Here is a 21732-nt window from a genome sequence, read left to right as displayed (position 1 = left end):
ACTCACTTGGTGTTTGAGGTCAACTGTACTCAGGGACCTCTTCCAGATAAAACCGACAGACACTGAAACAGGAATGACAGACAGTATGATACCAGAGCGTTTAAAGGTTGATGCTGGTATATTATAGTTTACTATAGTTTCATAAACATATTATACATGAAGCCAAGTGTCATTGGTTGATGATGGTCTTTTCTGACTGAGGTTCCGTCGTTGGCCGATTGACGCTCGCACGGACAAATGCAAGCATTCACGTCAAAGTGAGTGATTATAGTTTTACGCCGCAATATCTCGGAGGGAGACACCAGACATGGGCTTCACCCATTGTACCCATGGATTCGAACCCAGTGACCTAGTCATTTCAACTTCAGATGCAAGATATTCAATTTCAGTGCATAACAACTCCTATACATAATAGACTTCTTGTTGCCCCCAGTCCCATCCGCACATGCACGCGCACATGGGCTCACGCAAGCGCACATTTCCGACAGATACAACTTCACGGACATTTTTCAAACCCAATCAAGCACAAAGTTTCCCACAAAAAAGTGTGTAACAGCCGTTATGTCGGTGAAATAAAAAACCCCACAACATTTGTTATCAATTTGTCTCTTGGTCATGCATCTAAATGGAAAGGACAGTTTTTGAAGTACTAATACATATCATATACATGCAGCTGTGAATGTACTGTATAATTTTCAAATTCGACACAGGTACACCTACATAGACAATCTCGATACTCAAAAATCGATAGTTGTCGACACAATGTATCAGATGGTAGTATTTCATCTGCCATCTGTGCGACCTGTTTTGTGCAAAATCTTTACTGGTCAAAACGTGCGTCAGTACACGTTGCGAGCAAAATGTCCACTGAGCGGCGACGAGTGGCTACAAGAAATAAAATGCTATGGACAACACAGATTGTTCCACTGACTCAGTAACCCGTGATTCGAGTTATCAGCAGAAGACTTGTCATTAGAGTCGACTAAGGCCTAGGCATCGAGTGGTCAGGCTCGCCGACTTCATCCTTGATGATCCGAGTTAGAGGTGATCTTCAGTAACTGCAGGGATTTATAGGACGCAAATGCCAAATACTTTTTGAAAAGTTGATCAAGTGACAATAAGTTATCTTTGAGTCTGAAACTAGTCGGGTTATGATATCATTTGCAGTTTAATTATCGCGATGATCATGATACACAATAGAATAACAGTAGTTGAATTGCAGCAGTATTATAACATTGTATTAACAATGATATCTAAGTGTCTGGGAACCCCATTTTATAGTCCAGGACCTCTGAATCTTACCATTATGAGTCCCTGGGAACCCCGAATACAGCACTCAAGGTAATTCCCTGCTCAGTAACCAATGTTTGTCGTCAGAGGCGAGTGGTCAGGGTCGTTGACTTGTTCGACACATTGTCATCGTATCCCAATCGCCTATATCGAATTCCATCTGTTGATCACTGGATTGTCTAGTCCAGGCTGCAATATTTACAGACCAACGCCATATAGCTGGAATATTGCTGGAATAGTGCGGTCTAAAACTTAACTCACTCACTCATGTCAACTTAACACCACTTCGTGAAAACAGAAAGTAGTTCAAGAAGACACTTTAACTAAACTATTCTGGATCCGAACCCACACTGTTTCAGTGAGGCACAAATTCACCTGTATATCTCGCCCACTCAGAAGTCGGTTCGTCCAATCAAACATGTTCATTTCGTAACCACGACTTAAAATGAAGATCCCGGTTAGAATACATCTTCAGCAATATATGATTGGTGTGCAAGGCGACTGAGGTTAACACCCGTCAACGCATCCCAAATGAAGATATCTGTTGGCATGATGCCAATCACAAGATTATCTGGTCCAGATTATTCACAGTTGAACATGGCTGTTAACCAAAATAAATTTGCCTATGATACTGTTTAAAGTTTGAAAAGGAACCAGGACAAGATACAGTGTTCCCAGAAATTATTGAGAAAATCTTTGTTTTTTTTTTCTAATGATGCTAAGATTGGAAAAAGGGCTTTCACTATGCACTAAGCATACTAAATAAGGGAGACAACTCTTGAAGGCTTAGAAGGCAGCTCATTACGTCAAGAGTTATCTCCCTTGTCTGAGCAGACGGCTTCCTGTGTTGACATGGCAAAATTTACAGCAAGAGAGAAAAGAAAGCTCATTCTAGATGATTTTGAAAGGGGTGAGGCTGATGCTAAAGTGTTAGCTTGTAGACATGGTATTCCTCTGTCTACAGTATACAGAACTTTGAAGAATATTCAAACAGGAACTGGGATAGAGCACAAAGCAGGGGCAGGTCGGCCTAGGAAATTCAGTGTTGTGGATCGCCTAGGACTTGGGCAGATTGTGAGTAGGGGCAAATTGAAAAGTGTTGAGAACATCAGAAATGAAATGATTAGCAGAGGAAGTCCTCAGGTATGCAATGAAACAGTTAGGCAGGAATTACAGCGACTTAATTGGGTGAAAAAACGTGGAATTCCCACGCCGTTGATGAAAGATGCACAAAAGGAAAAACGTTTAAACTGGTGTCGGGCTCATGAAAATCAAGATTGGGATAATGTTTTCTTTTCGGATGAAAGTTCTGTTTGGCTTTTCCCTAATTGTGTGAAAATTTGGACCAAAGATACTGTCAAACCTATCTACCAGCGACCAAAACATAGCCCGAAGTTTCACATGTGGGGTGGCATATCGGCTCGCGGAGTGACGCCATTGCGTGTTTTCACGGGAAACTTGACAAAAGAAAGATACGTTGACATTCTAAATGGTCACTTTCTTCCGACAGCACAAACATTGTATGAAGATGATTGGATTTTCCAGCATGATAATGACCCAAAACACACTGCGCGCTACACAAAACAGTGGTTGTCGGGCGAAAATGTTCAAGTTTTAGACTGGCCCAGTTACAGCCCAGACCTAAACCCAATTGAGAATGTGTGGGGAGTCATGAAGGACAGAATAAACCAAAAGGGACTGAGAAATAGTGTAGATATGAAGGCCGAGGTGGTCCAATATTGGGATACCCTGTCACACGATTACCTACAAACTTTGATGGGTAGTGTGCCTAGGCGTATTCAGGCATGCATTGCTGAGCGAGGACGTCTAACAAAATACTAAAACAAGACCGAGACTGTAAAAGGATGATGTTTTAACATGTTTATGTAAGTAAAACGCCAGAAGTTAATAAACGTAATGAGTTACATGACGCAACATGATTCTCAATAATTTCTGGGAATACTATACATTGTCTGCAATGGTTAACCCCAAGCCTATCCCCGTCGATGTTGTGAGCACCGCTGACGTCGTTGACGCAATGTGACTTGTAAGGGGAGGCATAACAGACCGTCGAGCATGAAGACGAGGTGCATGAAGACTATTCCCAATCGTCTACAAACTCACACTCGCTACGCCAGATGAAATCTTCAACAATTTGCTTTGCAATGTATTTGTCGGAACTGTGACGAAGTATTTTGTCACTATTAGTGAACTATTTATCGTTCACCAACGATCTGATTTAATCAATGTACGGCTTTTGTTTGATGATAATGCTTATCGCGAATGGTTATTACTCGAGTTTTATTATTATCAATCGAGTCCATTAGGAACGGAAACAAATGAGGAGGTCCTTGTTTTCCTGGATATTCGGCGACCCATTTCGCCAACTGCTGTGCTATTTAAGCGACCACAGCATAGACTGCAATCATCAGAGACATAAAACGTCATTTAGTCTCTTAGAAACGTCTCATTGCTATCAGGGATTTTCATAACTAATTAGATTTGTATTTTACCAGAGAACCTTTAGAGAAGTTTATTTCCTGTATGAAAACATAGGTCGAGATTATACACCATGAATCTATAGGTCCAAGAGACCTGTAACGACAATCAACAGGAACAATAACGAGAGTCAACATTTGGTCCCTCACAACCACAGTTGCATGGTTCACATGAACGTTCCCGTGTCTGGACATGCTTGTGACAGGCTCCCCATGCAGTCCACTCGCTCCATGACCCCAGCTCCTCCTTCCATGGGGTCAGGTCAACCGTGTCAAGTGAGCTACAGGGCACTCTGAAAAGAAGAACAATTACGTAGGATGGTACACAATGTACATGATTTTGCCTTAACCGAAACTTGTACTCGTATCTGCTGTTTATTCAGAAAGTGTTTCACAAATGTTACACACTGGTTCATATGCTCACGAAGATTTGGGTTAGAATTGTCTTCAGAGACGTTTGTCTTGAGAGATGTTTGTAGTGAAAGGTGACCAATGGGATCAGGTGGTTAGGCCTGATGACTTTAAAAGCATATGTAAAAGCAAAATCCATTTTCGGAATTACCTTGTTCTGTAGAGCCACATATATATTTCGTTTCGTAATTCATATTCAACTGTTTCAAGGTAATAAAAAAAATCTAGGCATATTCACCATAGTACTAAACCTAATACTGCTACTTTGGTGTATCAGTTTTATACAGAAATTCTCGTAATCTATTAACAATTATTTGTGAAACAGTTTCGAAATTTCGGAAAATCAAATTTTGATCGATACTTCGAATAATTTTTGTTATTTGTCGAAATGTTGGTATCTAGAATAGGTTTCATCTTAACAAAATCATTAAGACAAGAATATATTTGATGCAAGGAGAAACTTCGAAATTTCGAAAACAACATATTTTCTCTCAACCGACAGGTCTCAGTGACACTGGTTCAGTTGAGTAAAAGACAATATTATGAATATTACGTAAGGATAACTTACTTGTCACCCTTGATGAAAGCGTTCACCTGTATGGTGACAGTGTCAGTGTTGTCACAGAATATTCGGGACAAACTTGCCTTGCGGATTTCTGCCAACTGATCTGTAAATTAGATTGCGCTCTAATAGAAAACACACAATGATTGCATTTTGCATTCTTACCATGTCTGAGGTACTTCGTTAACAGATATGATTAATCACATTCCATGTGGTCTTTGTATTTCTTTACAAAAACTGGAAAGGACATCATAACAACACATGGTGGCGCTATGCTTTAATCCAGGAGCAATAAAAGAAGCCTGAATGTAAGGGAAACATTGGATGAATGAGCCCCTTGTGAATGAGTCTCTTGTATACGTGCATGCACAATAAAACACACTTGATCTAATATACAATGGCTTGATGCTAGGGTTAATACATTTGTTAGCGAGGCAGAAGAGACGTTTGTCGTGAAAGTTGACTAATGGGATCGGGAGGTTAGGCTTGCTGACTTGGAAAATGAAATTAGATTAAGCCTTTCGTTCATAACCGAAACTAATCGCGAGAGACCGATGAAAGGGGCGAGGTTTCCTATGATATCATTAGTTTGTTCCAGTATTTTCGGGAACAAAATAACACCAATATCCCATGTTTACAAGAACAGTTCACTGTCGGCGACCAAGGAAGTTAATACATCAACCATTACCTTTGCAGGCTACAGAATTTATGAAATGTAGTTTACATACACTCATAGTATATGCTTCCTTTCAAACGTACAGATTCACTTGTGTAAATATAGCCACTTACTTCAGGCAACTGTTGTAAACTAGATTTTGCAAAATATTCCACTATGTTCCGTTTACACATGATGTTTTGTAAAGTAAATTCGAAACGTTTAAAGGATTATTCTCATGCGTTCAATATATGATATGCACGATATTTACACATGAGTTTCGTGTAATGCATATACATAACATATATTGGGTGTTTTAAGTAAGTCAAATGTTTTAAAATGACGTATATATACTTAAAATGGATTTTAACAAGAACCCTAACAGTTACTAGGCTGATCGGCCATTATATGGCTGCTCTCTTGTTTGTTTCCCGTTGTAGCTTCTATCGAACATGGGTGTATATTACCCTTGCCCCGTAGTTTACATATCCAGGAAAATGATAAACTTGTTATAACCTGGAGTGAATCTAACGTAGTCATTATCTGACTCAAACCAGAATCGGTCTCCTCTCTTAAGAGCCTGGAACTGTTTCCCCAGAAGGCAGGCGAGCGTTGGTCCGATGACCCCTCCTGACACAGGCTCTTCACTTACAGCCCCTGACCATAGGTCTATGTCGTTCACGTCGCTGAAAATTAGTGAAAATTAGTTGGTGATGAGTCATGATAATGTACAGTACAATGCCCTCAGATGGAGTGAAATTAGAGAAACACGGACAGTGTCATAGTGGTTGGTTAATTTTCCAGTTACATAAATAATAATCACACATACTCACACACATACACCTTCCCGCCTGAACGCAGTTGTTTCGGAATTCGGATGACTCGATATACCCAGAGTTGGTCTCGTAAACTTCAACACAGTGGTGTTGGCTGTGCATAATTATTTACAGATCGTTATATGGCTGGATTATTGATGATTGCAGGGTTAAAACGCTACTTACTCGTATGCCATCCTCAACTTGTTCACTGTGGCGTTAGAGTGGGTCGTATTTATAAGACCGGAAAAATTAGCAACACTAGGCATTCCACAGAACGTCCTCCAAGCAGTGTAAGGGGGTAAGCCATGATCTCTTCCTCTCTGGATATTAAGAGCTGCAAGGTCCATACTTCTGTTACCATCAGGGAACAGGTGGTCTGTCAACTCTTGTGATATCTTGCAGTCAACTGACTGTACACATTCTGTAACCAAACCTCTTACAAAGCCACCGATGGTTCTGTTGTCTTCGCTTATAATTATATGGGTATTCTCGAACACTTCCCTGAGAGGTATTCGCCCAAGGTTGTCATAGTCTGGACTGTAACTTGCGAAGAATAGCCGAATCATGGAGTGTCCCATCCTATAGGCTGCTGTTGCGAACGCGTTTCTGATGCTGGGGTCAGTTGTGTTGTCGTAGTCGCTGGAGTAGCCTACTGGCACGAGACTCAGGTTGAAGGGGTCCATCATATCTCCGTTGATAATAGGTAGGTAGTCGCCGTAGGTGATTTTCTTGAAAACAAGATATAGACACGTGTGGCTTTAGAAACAGTCCAGCAATGTCATGGCGGAGGACACCAGAAATAGGCTTTACGCACTGAACCCTTGTGGTGAATCTAACCCCGGCTTTTGGCATGACGAGCGAACACTTTTACCACAAGGCTATCCTACCATCGCCCCCGCGTATTGAGAAGACCTTGCAGATATTACTAACTAGTTTTCTACTGCCGGCCACGTTTTACAAAGCTACAATGGTCCTAACCTACAAAAATTAGTTATGACTGCAGTTTATTTGGCATAGACGCGGTCTTTATGCCGTCTCGAGGCGCGGTTGAGTAGCCCAGTGGTTAAACCGCCGAGCACCTGCATTCGTGTCACTCACCCAAGGACTCAAATGGGCTGATGCTCTAGACACATTGCACGTGAAATGCAGAGAGCCTTCAGAGGGAGTCACCTTGAAAACCCGCGTCCCAATGTCTGTATCGTAGTGATGACTTTCTGGCTTCAGGCCCTTGTTTGATTAGATTTGATACAGCAACTACAAAGCATACAGATACACAGACAATGCAATCCTGTGAAGAACTGACGATGACTCGAGGCCAGACTGAGAGTGACACTTGAATGTTTTGAATTCTTTAACCAAGTTTGGTCGCTGTCATACCTAGTCTATCACTAGCTGTGCAACGGGGTAGCCAACGTATTAAGCCAACAATAACTATCAAAATTGCTATGTTGGAGCCAATAGGAGAGTATCGTTTCTGTTTTCAGACCAAACCTGTAATTTCTTATGTGCATGATGTTACAAATCACCATACAAAACACCTTTTCAAAAGTCATCACTACGAACACTTATCGTATTGTTCTATATATACGATAACACAGGGGGATGTAGCTTCGTGTTTATTTCATGGCCAGAGCCCAACTGCCGAACTTCGTTCGGACCTCCCGGGATATCCCTCCCCGCTTACCCTCGCGGGTCATCCCCGGGGTCCGGAGAGCTCAGCGCAGCTCAGCCTTCCTTATATTACATACATTGTACAGTAATGCAATCTGTCTAGTCTACACATTCACTAAGTTCTTAATTCTACGTTCCCTACTTTCTTCCACTACGTTTCATTTATATTTATACCAAGTACATAATAATTCATATATCTATAAAATCACTACGACACATATATACCTATAACATCTATAACACCTGTATATCTGTAACATCTATATAACATATATCTATAACATCTATAACACCTGTATATCTGTAACGTCTAAGTCATCACTACGATATCTGTCCCAATGTGACACGCCACTTTGCACGGTTAACATCCACCGTCCAGGGCTACACAACCGTTAGCAATATCAACATGTACGTTGAGATTCTGTTCAACATCCTTAGCTCTTTCTGAATTATGTGGGATGCCCTGTTTTCATGACTGCTTTTGACATGCTTCACAAGAGTATCAGACCAACAAAGAATAAAACCATGTCATAAAGTGCACGCACGTTAAACAAACTATGCACAATGTAGAATCCATAAATATATACGATTGGGGGAACAGTGAAGGTGCTGAGCTCTGTCGTATGACGATTTGTCCGGCTGTCGATACTTGTTTCCAATGAAATGTGAGAGGACAGGCACAACATAAGTGTTTGCACTTTGTTACGGGTGTTCAGCTCTGAACTCTTCCCGAAGTTTGCCCTGTATATGGATACAGTATGATTGGTAAGGTACACACAGGCCTGACCTTCCACTTGATCATCCCCAAAGTAAATTGGCTGGTGCCCCTTCTTCTGTCTTGCCACGTTTGAAATGAACAATGGTGTTTCGAACTCGAAGCACGATGTCATTGGGAAAGGGCTCAGTATAGGAGATTGTGTTTTTAGTGTGGATTCCATTGTTGTAAGTGGTATTATTGTTTTCACTCAATAAGAGTTATGCTGCACACGCTGTCTCGTAGATGTACATAGCTGTTGATCGCTTAAGGTGTCCATCAAGAACCGTTGCATTTGTCTCAGGCAGGCAATAACAGAGAGATATTATCTGTTATGTACAGTACTACATTTTTCACAGAAACATCGTACCTGCATGTAGGCCCCAACTATTTTCCTAGCTTCCTGGAAGAGTCTTTCGTCTCCCCAGTGACAGTTTAGTTCCTTTAGTCTGTTGGCTAAACGGTTGTGTTCCCTCACGAAGATAGTGTGCATACTCTGAAGTCCGGGATTCTCATTCACCCGATGGTCACCTGGGAAATTTGAACAATGTTTTTTATCTTACCTCAAAAATGAAAACTAATTATATTATTTTCAATGTATCCCGCTTACAGGCGATGTATTATCTTCAATGTACACCGCTGGGAATTCCGAACTCTTCTGGTGATTCATGGTAGTACTTCTTTGTCTCGAATAACACTGAATCACGCATGAAGCACGGAAATTACCGATGTTTTGCGATTGAAAATCGATGGAAGGGAGATAACTCTAAATCCGTTTACCTTGTGTCGTTTGCAAATGGCGATTCGCCTCGCATTCAACAGAAGTGCTTCAAACAGTTCAAAATTAAAATTCAGGTGTTCGGTTAGATAAATACGTTGTTGAGTGATCCCTCGGGGGCCATGGGCCCAAGTACCCTCAAGGTTTGTTTATGTTCCTCCAGCCCGCAAACCTCTAGGACCAGTGACCAGTGGACAACTTATAGTGTAATTGATCAGTCACGTTCTCCCGGCAGCAACTGAGGGGGGTTTCGGGTTAAGTAAGTAAGAAGGTGTAGTTATAAGTTTAAAAACAAGGTCGTTATTATGTCACGGCACTATGGGACCTGGGACAGACAGCGCATAATTGGTCCGGTCTAGTGAAGTTATATTTGGCGGTATCGCAATTTGGAATCAAGCCTGGTTCTTAAATATCTGCTTGTCACCGGAAATCTGAAAACGGACGTCGACTGGGTCCCGTCTGGCATATCACAAGTTGGCGCGCGCAAACGGAGCCGCGAACCTGCTTAATACCGGAAGTAGCGCATACGAGCGCCCAATACTCTAACATCATCGTGGCGGCGGACAATGGACATAAAACATTCAAGATTTCACCGAAGTCGTCAAGCTCGCGTGCCATGATATAACTGAAACCTAGCTCACTCATTCCCTACTATACTTACCAGCGAGAAAGCAATAATCTGGAGCAGTTTGTGTCCTGCAAGCTTCTTCATTCACCAAGTCAGGTGGCAGGAGGTCGTTGTCTAAAGTTGTCAGTTTTCCTGATAGTAGAGAAGTTCCTCGGTCACAAGTAGACATAATCGAATGCCAAAACGTATGTATTATTAGAGCACATGTTTGTTAAATTAAATTGACAGGAGGTTTTGTATTTTTCAATAATTCATACACAAGGACTGTCCACGGAATTCCTTTCTCTTTCCCTGGACGGTTGTGCGAAACATATTTTCTGATAAAGGAATATGAAGTATGTCATATGGGTGATTTTAATTATCTATCAAAGAATAAGTATTTGGAGCAGTTAAAACGAACTATACAGTCTGTTCTAAATAGCCTACCGTCAACAAATGCCCGTACTCTGGTCTGTTCGTCCTGTGATGACCCGTATACCTGTGATGCGTCTATGAACCCTGTAATCTGGTTCATCTGCTCTGCTGGGGCTGGGAATCAGTAAATAATACACAAGGACCATAGGTAAACCACGTTCCACAAACAAGCATGAAGTCGTCTCAAAACGTTTGTGATCAGATCAGGTTGCACATCGTCACATAGTGTGGACAGGAGGTTTAGATTTAGATTTAGATCAGGTGTACTGGTACCTTTCACTCACGTATTCTCACCCTTCCGTGACCATGATGTACCATTTCCCTGGGATTGTCATCCTTGATGTCATACAACTCAGTTATGGTCACATTTCACATTTCCTCAGTAATTAGGTATTTACTCCCTTCTGTTCAGGTATCGGTACTCTTAAGTTTAAGCATTCCTTCACTTTACTTCTGATACTCTCACCCTGTAGTAATACTCTCACCCTGTAGTAATACATTGGTACCTTGCTTCTGTGGTATTCACACCCTTCAGTACTACAATTCGTACTTTACTAAGAAAGTGAAATCCCAAATATGACATATGTTGCATTCACACCCTTCAGTTTAGATCTTCAACTCCGACATTCCTTAACTTTACTTCGGATATAGATACCATGCTGCTCAAGTACTCTTATCCTGTAGTCGTCCATTGGTACCCTGCTTCTGTGGTATTCACATCCTTCAGTTTAGATCTTCAACTCCGGTATTCTTTCACTTTACTAGATACCATGCCGCACAAGTACTCTCGCCGTAGGTTGGTACCCTGCTACTTACATATTTCTACATATTTCCAGCGTTCAGTGCAGGTACTATCACTCTTAACCTCGCCGTTATTCCGGCATTCCCCTGTTTAGTTCAGATATTGGTCCTTCTCCCCTTACGTATTCTCATCCTTCAGTGCAGATATTGTTACCCCCACACCTCGGGTACTCTCACCCTTCAGTGCAGAGATTGGTAATCTGATAACTAAGATATTTTCAGCCATTATTATTCGTACAATTATTTTAACCCGCGTTTGAGACTTTCTCAAACTTCAGTTTGGTATGGGTACACTACAACCCAGGTATTCCTTCCCATTAATTCGGGTATTGGTAACCAACTACTTAGGTATTATCGTAGTAGGCCCACGGTGAAAAATATTTTGGTGTCAATATCTCCAACGTAGGACTTCTTATCTCCTACTTGGGAGTTATTATTTCCTACGTAGGACTTTCTGTCTCCTACGAAGGTCTTATTATCCCCTACGTAGGACGTAGTATCACCTTCGGACTTAGTGACTTAATATCGCCTACGTAGGACACACTATTTCCTACTTAGTATTTAATATATCCTTTTAAAAGTTTTGATTATGAAGTTTGGCTATTAAGTCGAGAAATGTTTGGTTATGCAAGACACTGCATATTCATGGCACCGATGCAGTGTCACTTTACTGTGTTTTTGTGTGTGTGTGTGTGTGTGTTCCGTTAGGGTGACGTGGACCTTGATTGCAGTCATGGAGTTTTGGGTGTTCACACATACATACACATGCACGCACGCACACACAGGCAGAGTGAGGGGGAAAGGTTCTGATATGAAATTCTGGTTATGACATGTCCTCCAGAACTTTTACTTGTCTTCAGATACAACAATCTTTTACTTTTTTATATTTTTTTCTTGATTGCTTGACTAGGATGGAAAAGTGTTGAGTGCGGCGTAAAGCGCCTTTATGAAATTCACAAGGCAATAAATTGTGTAAATTGTCAGATTATTGTATGTTAACATTTGTCGATCATCTCCTATAGACACTACGTCCTACGTAGAAGATATTAAGTACTAAGTCCTTAAAGCATCTTTACGAAATTCGAAAAGGCAATAAATTGTCTATAGTTGTTTGTATAAGTATACACAAGTAGCTACACATAGACAGCCACCGATAGATTAAGACACGCCTTTGCTCGCAGATTATACTCATCGACCTCTGAAATATCCAACGTATGATAGAAAAGTGTAACAAAGTCCAAAATGTGAACTAACTGCAACGCGCAACAGTACTGCAGTCAAGTCCAGCAGTCGGTCCAACACATGACGGAAATGTGCAACAATACGTTGAACACGTGAGTCTAATGGTAAATGAAACAGTAGGCTCTTATAGTTAATTATAATGTAACACATGATAGTAGACTCTAATACTAATCCCCGTGTCTGGGGATTGACGTCGACCATTTCAGATTATTGTATGTTAACATTTATCGATGATCTCCTGGAGATACTACGTCCTACGAAGAAGATATTAAGTACTAAATCCTACGTAGGAGATAATGAGACTACTAATTTATTTTACCATGGCCCTACTTCAGTAATTATCCATGTTGGTATCAGTTCATCACGAAGGGAGAATAACCAAAAATGTATTTACACCTAATAGCCATGCAATGTTTGATGCCAGTTCAATGCAGCTGAGCACGTTACGACAAAAACACTTACCTGATTTACAGTTGGCGTTCTCGATTTGTACAGACCGCACAAAATTCATGCAACCATAATCGAAGCGCCTGTCTCCAGGTTCGATGTCAATAGCAAAGCACTGGTGTCTGTGGAAAACAAGTACTTGATATGAGACAGATACAGGTTTTAGGAGTGCCATACTGGCGCATCATATACACTTGTGACAAATTATGTTTATTATGAAACTGGGACTACACATTTATACAATCTTAAGAAACAATAGGGCGAATATTAAAATATCGGTACCAAGTGTTAGCACGAATGAGCTAATAATGAAGCATACTACTTTATGAATAATAACGTGTTGATTGCATAAAATAACGTTTCGGTGCAGATTCTGACACCGTTATCAAGCCAGGAGTGACAACGACTGGCGATCCAATACCGAAACGTCGCTATATACAATTATGCTTCATTGTACAGAGCAGGGGCCTTGGTGTAAAATATTGCCCATGCTACTCATTTATTCAACATTTTATACATAAACGTTTCCTATGAAGTATTTCAAAACCAAAACAAGTCACCTTTTGTCTAAAACGTCTTGCGATATGTTGGCATTTTCAACAAGGCCTTCACAACAAGCAATCATTGCGCCATGGATACCTGGAAAATCAAATTCAGATTTACAAAAAAATAATATAAATGCCAAATGGGATTTTCAAGAAAGTCAGTTGTGTGAGTAAAAGAAGTGGGGTCACCAAATACCAAACAGTGGATGGAACGTCAAAACGCAACTAAACCTCCAGATGATGGCACACTACCCAGACTACGATTCGTTATCTGGATGCCCATAGGGCAACGATGTCAGGAATTTTTTTAACGCTCAAGCGGACTTTACAATATACTGAGTGGAGATGACATTCACGTTGATACTATAGTTGTTCCATGTGTGCTTTTGTGACCCTCCACCATTTGTTGTTTATCTCATGTGGAGCCCCATCATCCATCACTCATTTGGCCTCTCTGTTTGCCTCATATTATGCCAATATAGGTCATTCATGCTCCATCAATCTCACCTTGTGAGTTCGATAACTCGTAAAGAACTGGTACTAGAGTACCATGGTTGTCGAAGGAGTTAACGAACAGGATCTGGTAATCGGGCTCTGACACTCACATTTTAAACTAGAATCATTGATAAAATGTGCACGTCGGAAAAAATATTTCTTCATGCCGTGATAGTTGTCCAAATACATAGACCTAGACGTTAGCATACCTACACTTCAAAACACCGACCAGTTTCAATAACAAGCTTTGGTGCAAAAGCATGGAACGCATGTCAATGCTCGGTTTGATACTTAGAAACCAACGAGTCACTTATTGATATACAACGTTATTTCCTTAAAAAGAGAAGTACCATTGATCATTTGATATCACAATCAGTCTGAAAAATGTCAATGACTGAGGCATGGCACTCTGGGAAAACACCCTCTAAATACGCTTTTGGTGGCTGAAGATACCGTGTCTGTTTCAATGTCTGTTTCCACAACCAACATTTCATAACTAAATTGCTACTTAAAATCACACATTGACGGTTATGGGTTGGAAGTATGCCTTCAGCTGGAACAAACAGCCTCCTCATGCCAGTCCACATCATCCAAGCGAAACCCGTGAAGATCCGGGTTTGAATTGATCTTCAGTAACCTATGCTTGTCGTAAGAGGCGACAGGTCGGATCAGGTGGACAGGGTCACTGACTTGGTTAACACGTGTCATAATACCCCAGTCGCGTTGATCGATGTTCCTGCTTTGATGACCGGATTGTGCGGTCCAGACTGCCGCCATGTAGTCGGAATATTGCGGCGTAAAACTAAATCCACTCACTCACTCACTCACTAAAAGTTCGATACATGTGGATGTACCCATCTACCCACTCTCCAACGCTAATAACGTCTTGCTGATCTCATAATAATGTGACTGTTGTATCAGTGAAACTGATCTTGGTCAGACAGATTAATATACTCTCGAGCAAGAGTACAACAGAATGGGTTCATTGATAACATTCTCTGGTTCATTTGAATTTAATCAATATTTAGTTTTCATATAACGATCTGGAACTTACATCCAGGATGCGATAGCTCTTGAATGGGTGTGCTGGTGATGTCGTGGTCAAGGAACTGACCCCATTGCATCAACATGACGGTGAAAAGGGGATTGAGGTCATCATCTGTTGAAGGGATGTGGACGGTAGTGCTAACTGTGCGAGCACTGGGTAGGTTCGCTCCTGTTGTGCTGTACTGCCTTGGGCTAGCTACACCTGTTGTCAAAGTAGTATATTGTATTAACTGCGTTACATGCACCTGTAACTTCACAAAATTTTCAATATAAACTGGGAAAAAATTAAAATACCTGACCGTTGTCAATGTTTTCCTTTAAGAGTTCGTCCCACGCCTACCCGTGAAAATCCGGGTTCAAATGCGTCTTCATCCACCTGTGTTTAAGTAGCGACGGGGTGGTCAGGTTCGCAGAGTTGGTTGATGCATAGCATTATATCCCAATATACTGAGGTTCATACTGTTGATCACTAGATTATGAAGTCCAGACTCGGTTATGTACAAACCGCAGCAATAAAACTGAAATGTAAGTGCGGCAACAACAATTAAACCCCCCCCCCAAAAAAAAAAAAACAAACAAAAAATAAACAAATATAAAAACAACAACAATAAAACAAATACAATCGAAACAAAAACAAGCAAACAAACAAAAACAATTGCAATGCCCTGCCAGTATGAAGGCTGTCAAACATCTCCTTGAAGGATTGGGTCGTAAATGGGTGGGCATACAACTTTAAAAACAACATTCCAAAACATTCTAGAAATTCTAGAAACACCAAAATGAGACACTCACCCAACCGACGTGACCAGTGAACGCGTTAAGCACTATCCCATCCGGTTGTTTGATCGACATTCTAGAAGTTGGTGACACATACAAATGAAATATACAGTTTTATGGAATACAACTTCTTATTTATTGCATAGGGCGACGTTTCGATGTAGCTTGATTACGATGTAAGAACCTACATCGAAACGTCGCTCTCTGCAATAGATAGGAAGTTGTCATCCATAAAGTTGTATGTTTCATTTTTTCACTAGCCAATCCGACATCCTCCTAACGATTGCAAATGAAATGACACCCACCGTCATTATATACCGGAGGCAGGAAGCGTCTCATAGGAATGAACGCGCTCCCCCATCTGGTATAAAAGAGATTGTTACAATGTCCATCGGCTGTCCGGTAGGGCGATTTCTCGTTGCAAGCGCGTCCTACATCACAGAAGACCTCGGGTCCAAATCCTTCCTCCAAAATAGACGATGGCACTGTTCCTAACGTTCGAACACTGTAATTATAAAAGTGGCAGAAGCGATTCCATAATGACGAGACAACCACACGATCTTTGTAAAACTGCAATACAGTTTGCTTAATCATAATGAAGGACGTCAGTGCAAAGAAAACCCAGTGTTGACAATACAAAGAAACAAATTCCGTTTGGTGTAAAGGGAAAATTTGCTGTGGAAATCCTATAAACAGATCTCTGAGAATCTCTGCGAAAATTGCACGTGTGTCATGTCCTACCGAAAGTACCCGTTATTCACAACATTTCAGGGGTGGAAATAAGCCATTGCCCGACGTCCCAGGCCAGCGTTTTTTTTCTGTCGGGCAAGCAAATTTGTACGTGATGCAGTACCAGTGTCCAGTTGAAAAAACAACAAGAAATTTGGCTGGTCTAGTGCAACTGTACCAGAGTACTGTATGAATTTTAATGTTATTTCCACCCCTGAGTATACCCTAAAATGGAAGTATTTTCTGCGGGACGCTGTGTGATAGAGCCTCACGGCTGTCTGTGAACGAACCAGACAATACTAGAGTGATCGAACAAGTGCAACGTCCAGAGTACCCAATGTGTATAAGTAAAATGCTTAAGAAATACAAGTTTTCTCTCAACACACTGAGTCAGTTTTCATGGCAGTTTTAAACTTTTCTTTTACTGTTGACTTGATATTTAAATATGCTAAAGAACATATGATGAATCTCAGGACCTTCAGCCCACCAACGCCGACTCAGTTAAGAAATCTTAAAGAGTCCAGATTCAAACTATCTTTATATCTGTGAATCACTATCAAAATGTATTGATACGAGGTGTTCACGTAAAGGCGAGAATGCCTTGCAATATCCCAACATCGGATCACAAAAACATCCAACGGCAAATCAATTAATCATTTAATAAACCTGACCATATGTATTTCTTTCAAATCATGACTACATGGAGATCGTAAGGCGATGGGTTAACACTGTGAATCGGCATTCGATCAAGAAGGAATAGATGAATAGAAATTTCGATACATGGAAGCTATTGCCTGTGAGTGACTGGTTCCGAAGTATCGATCACACACATATTCTGTAAAAGTAAAACAAACGATAAACCACGCCGACCAGTAGTATACAGTATCCTGGCTGGCTGATAATAAAGTGGGCGGCGATTGTTATCCATTGCTGTATCCGTATGTACATACAATTACACGTTATTATTAGGTATGAAGAATAAACTTTATGTTCTTCACATTGTTCATATTGGCTTATATTGATGGAATAAATTATGTGTTTATGGAGATATGGTATTTATGAAAAATAAATACTGTGTGTAAATCAGAGGATGAATGGCACATTCGAGTAAGTGATTGAGTTGGTCTTACGCCGCCTTTAGCAATATTTGAGCAATATCATGTGGGGTAAGAAAACCCAGGTCTTCGGCGTGACGAGCGGACGTTTTAACTGAGTGTATACATGGTAACATTCTTAGTGACGGTGAACATGCATTTTGAGTGCCATTTAGCACAGGGGCACTAACTACTATCACATAGTTCGTGCTTGACGGATCAGCTCGCAGGCAACATCTTACACTAACTCTTTAATAATGCAACTAAATAACAACAGCATCAGTACATGATTGTCAGAACACACAAGAAAGTCATCGAACCTATTCAGAGGATCGGGAATGAAGCAGTGCCCGAATTCCACATGTTTGGGACTTATGACGAAACTTCAACTGACTAACATAATGAATTTACAAGTTGAAGGAAGTCTTTTGCAAACATATCTACATGAACATGGAGTATTGAGCTGAACTGATGTCCTTTGGTGATGTGCAGTACAAGTACATTGTAACAATATCAGCAATTATTTGCATCCATGGGTCCAGTTTTGGTTCCAATACTTGAAGATGAGAATAAAGTTATCCCCATTTTTTCAAACTTTTCAACACGTTTAACATCTGAATTTTTTAGTTTACCAGATACCCTCTTCCCTTCCACCAAACATCAATTACACCCACAAATCTGAAAACACACGATGTTTAACTCCGACATGCCAAGGACAAATACACTACCATTATATTACATTGTTTCCACTTTTCAAAAATGTTGTTGTTCGGGCAAGCACTGACAAAACACTAATAACACACACACATCTGAAAAAGCATAATTGTTTTCCTTACCTCATACTTTCTGTGCATCAACATCAATAACAAGCTCAAGTCTGAAAACGCATAAGGCTTATACCGACCTCATACTTTCCAGGCATCAACATCAATTACAAGCTCAAATGTGAAAACGCATACGGCATACATGCATACCGACCTCATCCTTTCTGGGCATCAACATCAATAACAAGTTCAAATGTGAAAACGATAAAATAAATGCTTTCAAGTCCATCTTTCTTTCTGAGCAGCAACATCAATAACAAGCTCAAATCTAAAAACGCATACCGCTTATCTCCTTTCTGAGAATCAACATCAGTAGCAAATTCAAATCTGACAACGCCCAGGGCGTATCCGCTCATCGCCCCTTCTGGGCATCATTATTAATGATTAGCTCAAACCTGGAAACGCATAATGTTTATCAGCCAATCTTCTTTCCTGGGCATAAACATCAATAACAAGCTCAAATCTAAAAACGCATAATCCGTATCCTTAAACATTTTCTTTTGTGAGCATCAACATCAATAACATGCTCAAACAAGCTCAAACCTAAACACGTGTAACGCGTATCCATATCTCCTCCTTTTTGAGCATCAACATCAATAACAAGCTCAAACAAGCTCAAATCTAAAAACGCATATTGTTTACCCACACATCTTCCTTTATGGGCATCAGTAACAAAACTCTGTATACAGACAACGGATATCTCCCTAACGTCTAGGACAAACATACTCACTGTTCCAATATTAGCCTCGATAAAATTACGTTTAGCCGGTGTTCCTCTCCTCGACGACTGCTAATCACCGACGTGAACGTAATTGAGCTGTGCTGTTGTGTGGTAGAGCCAAGCCGATTGGCAGCTTCATCTACAACACAAATCATACGTATCGATTTAGGTTCTCGTCTGTCCGCCTTGTTGACGGTAGTGCTCTAGAAAATGTTCCAAACAATATAAACCTCCATTCCTTTCTTGAATATGAACATGAGTTGAAATTGTAGAGGGTAAATGGTTAAAGCGTTCTCTCGTCACGCCGAAGACCCAGGTTTGATTCCCTACATGGATACAATGTATGGAACCCACTGCCGGGTTCACCCGCCGTGATATATCTAGAATATTGCTATATTACATGAACATAAAACTACTCACTTACTCACTCACCTACGATTAAGCCACTGATCAGAGCCTTGTAAGAAACCATTATTGTTAAAAAAAATATTTGATAGATGAATCCGAGCACAGACGTTGGAGCGATTGAAAGATACGTCTGAGTTTGTTTGTTTGTTTGTTTTGTTATGTTTATTTTAAATTTTCTGTCATTAAGCAACATTTTTTTCAAAATGCTTCATAACGTTGTATTTTGTTAACCAAATCTTCAAACATCCTATCTATCAAAATATACAAATTTTAATACCGAACAAGGATTGGGTCATATTGTTGCAAATAAATCATTCTCTTACCACAGGTTTAGTTTGACTCCATTCGCTTTTAATTGTGAATGCAATAACTAATGATGGTTAAATGGACAAATCAAATTGAACATTTCCTCAAGACTTCAGTTGCATACAAAAAACACTGGTAAAGTTTCTTCTGCTCTTCGACATACATTCGTGAATACGACTTGACCAAGCTTTGTATTCATTCATCAAATGACAACAATACATGTATCTACGTATATGTACCTATATCTTCGCAGATGTGATCCAAGTCAGTTTCATTCCTCAGTATTTCCAAAGCTTGTACTTCGAGTTCTTCTAGTTTTGCGTCCGTCAGATTGAAATAATCCGCCAAAGCGCCGCCTAGTCGAGGATGAGCCGTAGCAACCACCAGTTGGCATCCAAACAGCAGAGGAAGTAACATTGCGCCCTGGTGTGAAGGACATACAGAGGAAAGCAAAAATTTTTTCCACCTTAATTAACTTCAAGACAAACAATGAGCGCGTGTTATATTATACATTTTGGTGGCGTGTGGTCCTGTGCACAGAGCTCAGATCACGACTCAGTTGAATTTAAGCAACGTTGAGCGCGGAGAGTCATTGGATGGGTGACCGTGTTTGGCATGTTGACTCCTGAGGGTTACTAGGACTTGGGTCCTGCCCCGAAACGAAGCACACGTGACACATGCGGTCTCATCTTAGGCAAATGAGTTTGTTCGCAATTCCGTTTGTTCACCTAGCAGAAAATGGGTACCCGGTGGAATAGGTCGTGAGACTAATAACCTTCTAGCGCCTCACCGGCAGCTTTGGTAATGCGGGGTAATAATGTGTTAGCGTATTGATCATGCACAACTGTGTGGAAAAGACCAGTATAAATAGCCATTATTATTATTTTTTACAGATTAAGACAGAAATGCAGCAGATAGGGTTCGGGTGATCCTGGCACAGTCAGGCCGGTAAGGCTCATCATCAGCTCAGGGCCCCTACACGCAGTTCAGACAGTGAATGGGACTTCTCCCAGGAAACACTGCCTACTCGAACCCACCAAGAAATTTCCAGAGAATATGGAGGCTCCCCAACATTGCAGCCTTCTGCAATATCCAGATTGTCATAAGGGCTGTGCTCCCGGTGGAGAACCCGGGCACACTCCTGATCTGCGCCGAGGTTCAGGAGGTACCAAACCATGGGGAGAATAATGGGGAGTTTGACGACAGTGTACTTGGTATGCAAGCGAGACATTTCAAAGGCGAGGTCCGCATATTTATCATGCTTTTCCTGAATCTTGCCAATCACATTGCTGTCAAAAGGGACAGAAAATTCAACGATGTGAATAAATTCATTGGCTTTAGGACAAGACCAGGTTTGTTGGCTGGAATTCGTCTCAGGCTGTATATTGGCCTATTCCAGAGAAGTTTGAAATCACCATTTTCCAGGACGCCCTGGACATGTTCAGGGTCGTACCATGGGTAGACCTCGGGGTCAAAGCCACGGGAATGGTGGAGACGATAGTGAAAGCAGCTAGCCATACCATCACGTCTTTAAAGATACACTGTTTGTACCAAGGTAGGGCATCCACTGACAAAGTGTTGATCAGTCTCTGTAAGTTATTATACATAGAAATTACTAAACGAGTGTCAGATACCATTTGTTGTACAACGACTTGTTTCAAAACGTATTTAACGAGCAAAAGACACATTTATCTGTTAATTACACGCTATAAAATCGCATCATTTATTATTTGAACAGATTCAAATTTCCATTTTTCTCATCGCTGATGCCCAGTAATACACAACACAATATTTATGGGTGAGTGACGTAACTAGAC

General features: G+C 40.8%; 1 protein-coding gene across 1 annotated transcript; it reads right to left on the bottom strand.

Annotated features, from left to right (window-relative positions):
• Window positions 1–3897: 3897 nt before the first annotated feature.
• LOC137264937 (peroxidase-like) lies at window positions 3898–21092 on the bottom strand. Its single transcript, XM_067800289.1, has 14 exons — window positions 20895–21092; window positions 20155–20338; window positions 19211–19340; window positions 16139–16338; window positions 15064–15258; window positions 13530–13608; window positions 12985–13091; window positions 10492–10593; window positions 10099–10197; window positions 9030–9190; window positions 6418–6962; window positions 5933–6102; window positions 4768–4867; window positions 3898–4081 (listed from the first exon to the last, which is right to left on the bottom strand). The coding sequence occupies exons 1-14, from the start codon at window positions 21090–21092 to the stop codon at window positions 3898–3900; spliced, it is 2454 nt and encodes an 817-aa protein (XP_067656390.1).
• Window positions 21093–21732: the final 640 nt, after the last annotated feature.

The sequence above is a fragment of the Haliotis asinina genome, chromosome 15, assembly GCF_037392515.1.
Source record: "Haliotis asinina isolate JCU_RB_2024 chromosome 15, JCU_Hal_asi_v2, whole genome shotgun sequence".
Taxonomy (NCBI): domain Eukaryota; kingdom Metazoa; phylum Mollusca; class Gastropoda; order Lepetellida; family Haliotidae; genus Haliotis; species Haliotis asinina.
The sequence above is the reverse complement of the archived record's forward strand: the minus strand, read 5'-3'. Positions and strand labels throughout refer to the sequence as shown.

Coding starts and splice junctions, on each gene's coding strand:
- LOC137264937 (XM_067800289.1), bottom strand. CDS start 21,092: ATGGTTTGGTACCTCCTGAACCTCGGCGCAGATCAGGAGTGTGCCCGG. Junction 15,259..16,138: donor GCCTCCGGTATATAATGACG/GTGGGTGTCATT, acceptor CTTTGACAACAG/GTGTAGCTAGCCCAAGGCAG. Junction 13,092..13,529: donor CAAGACGTTTTAGACAAAAG/GTGACTTGTTTT, acceptor TGTTTTCCACAG/ACACCAGTGCTTTGCTATTG.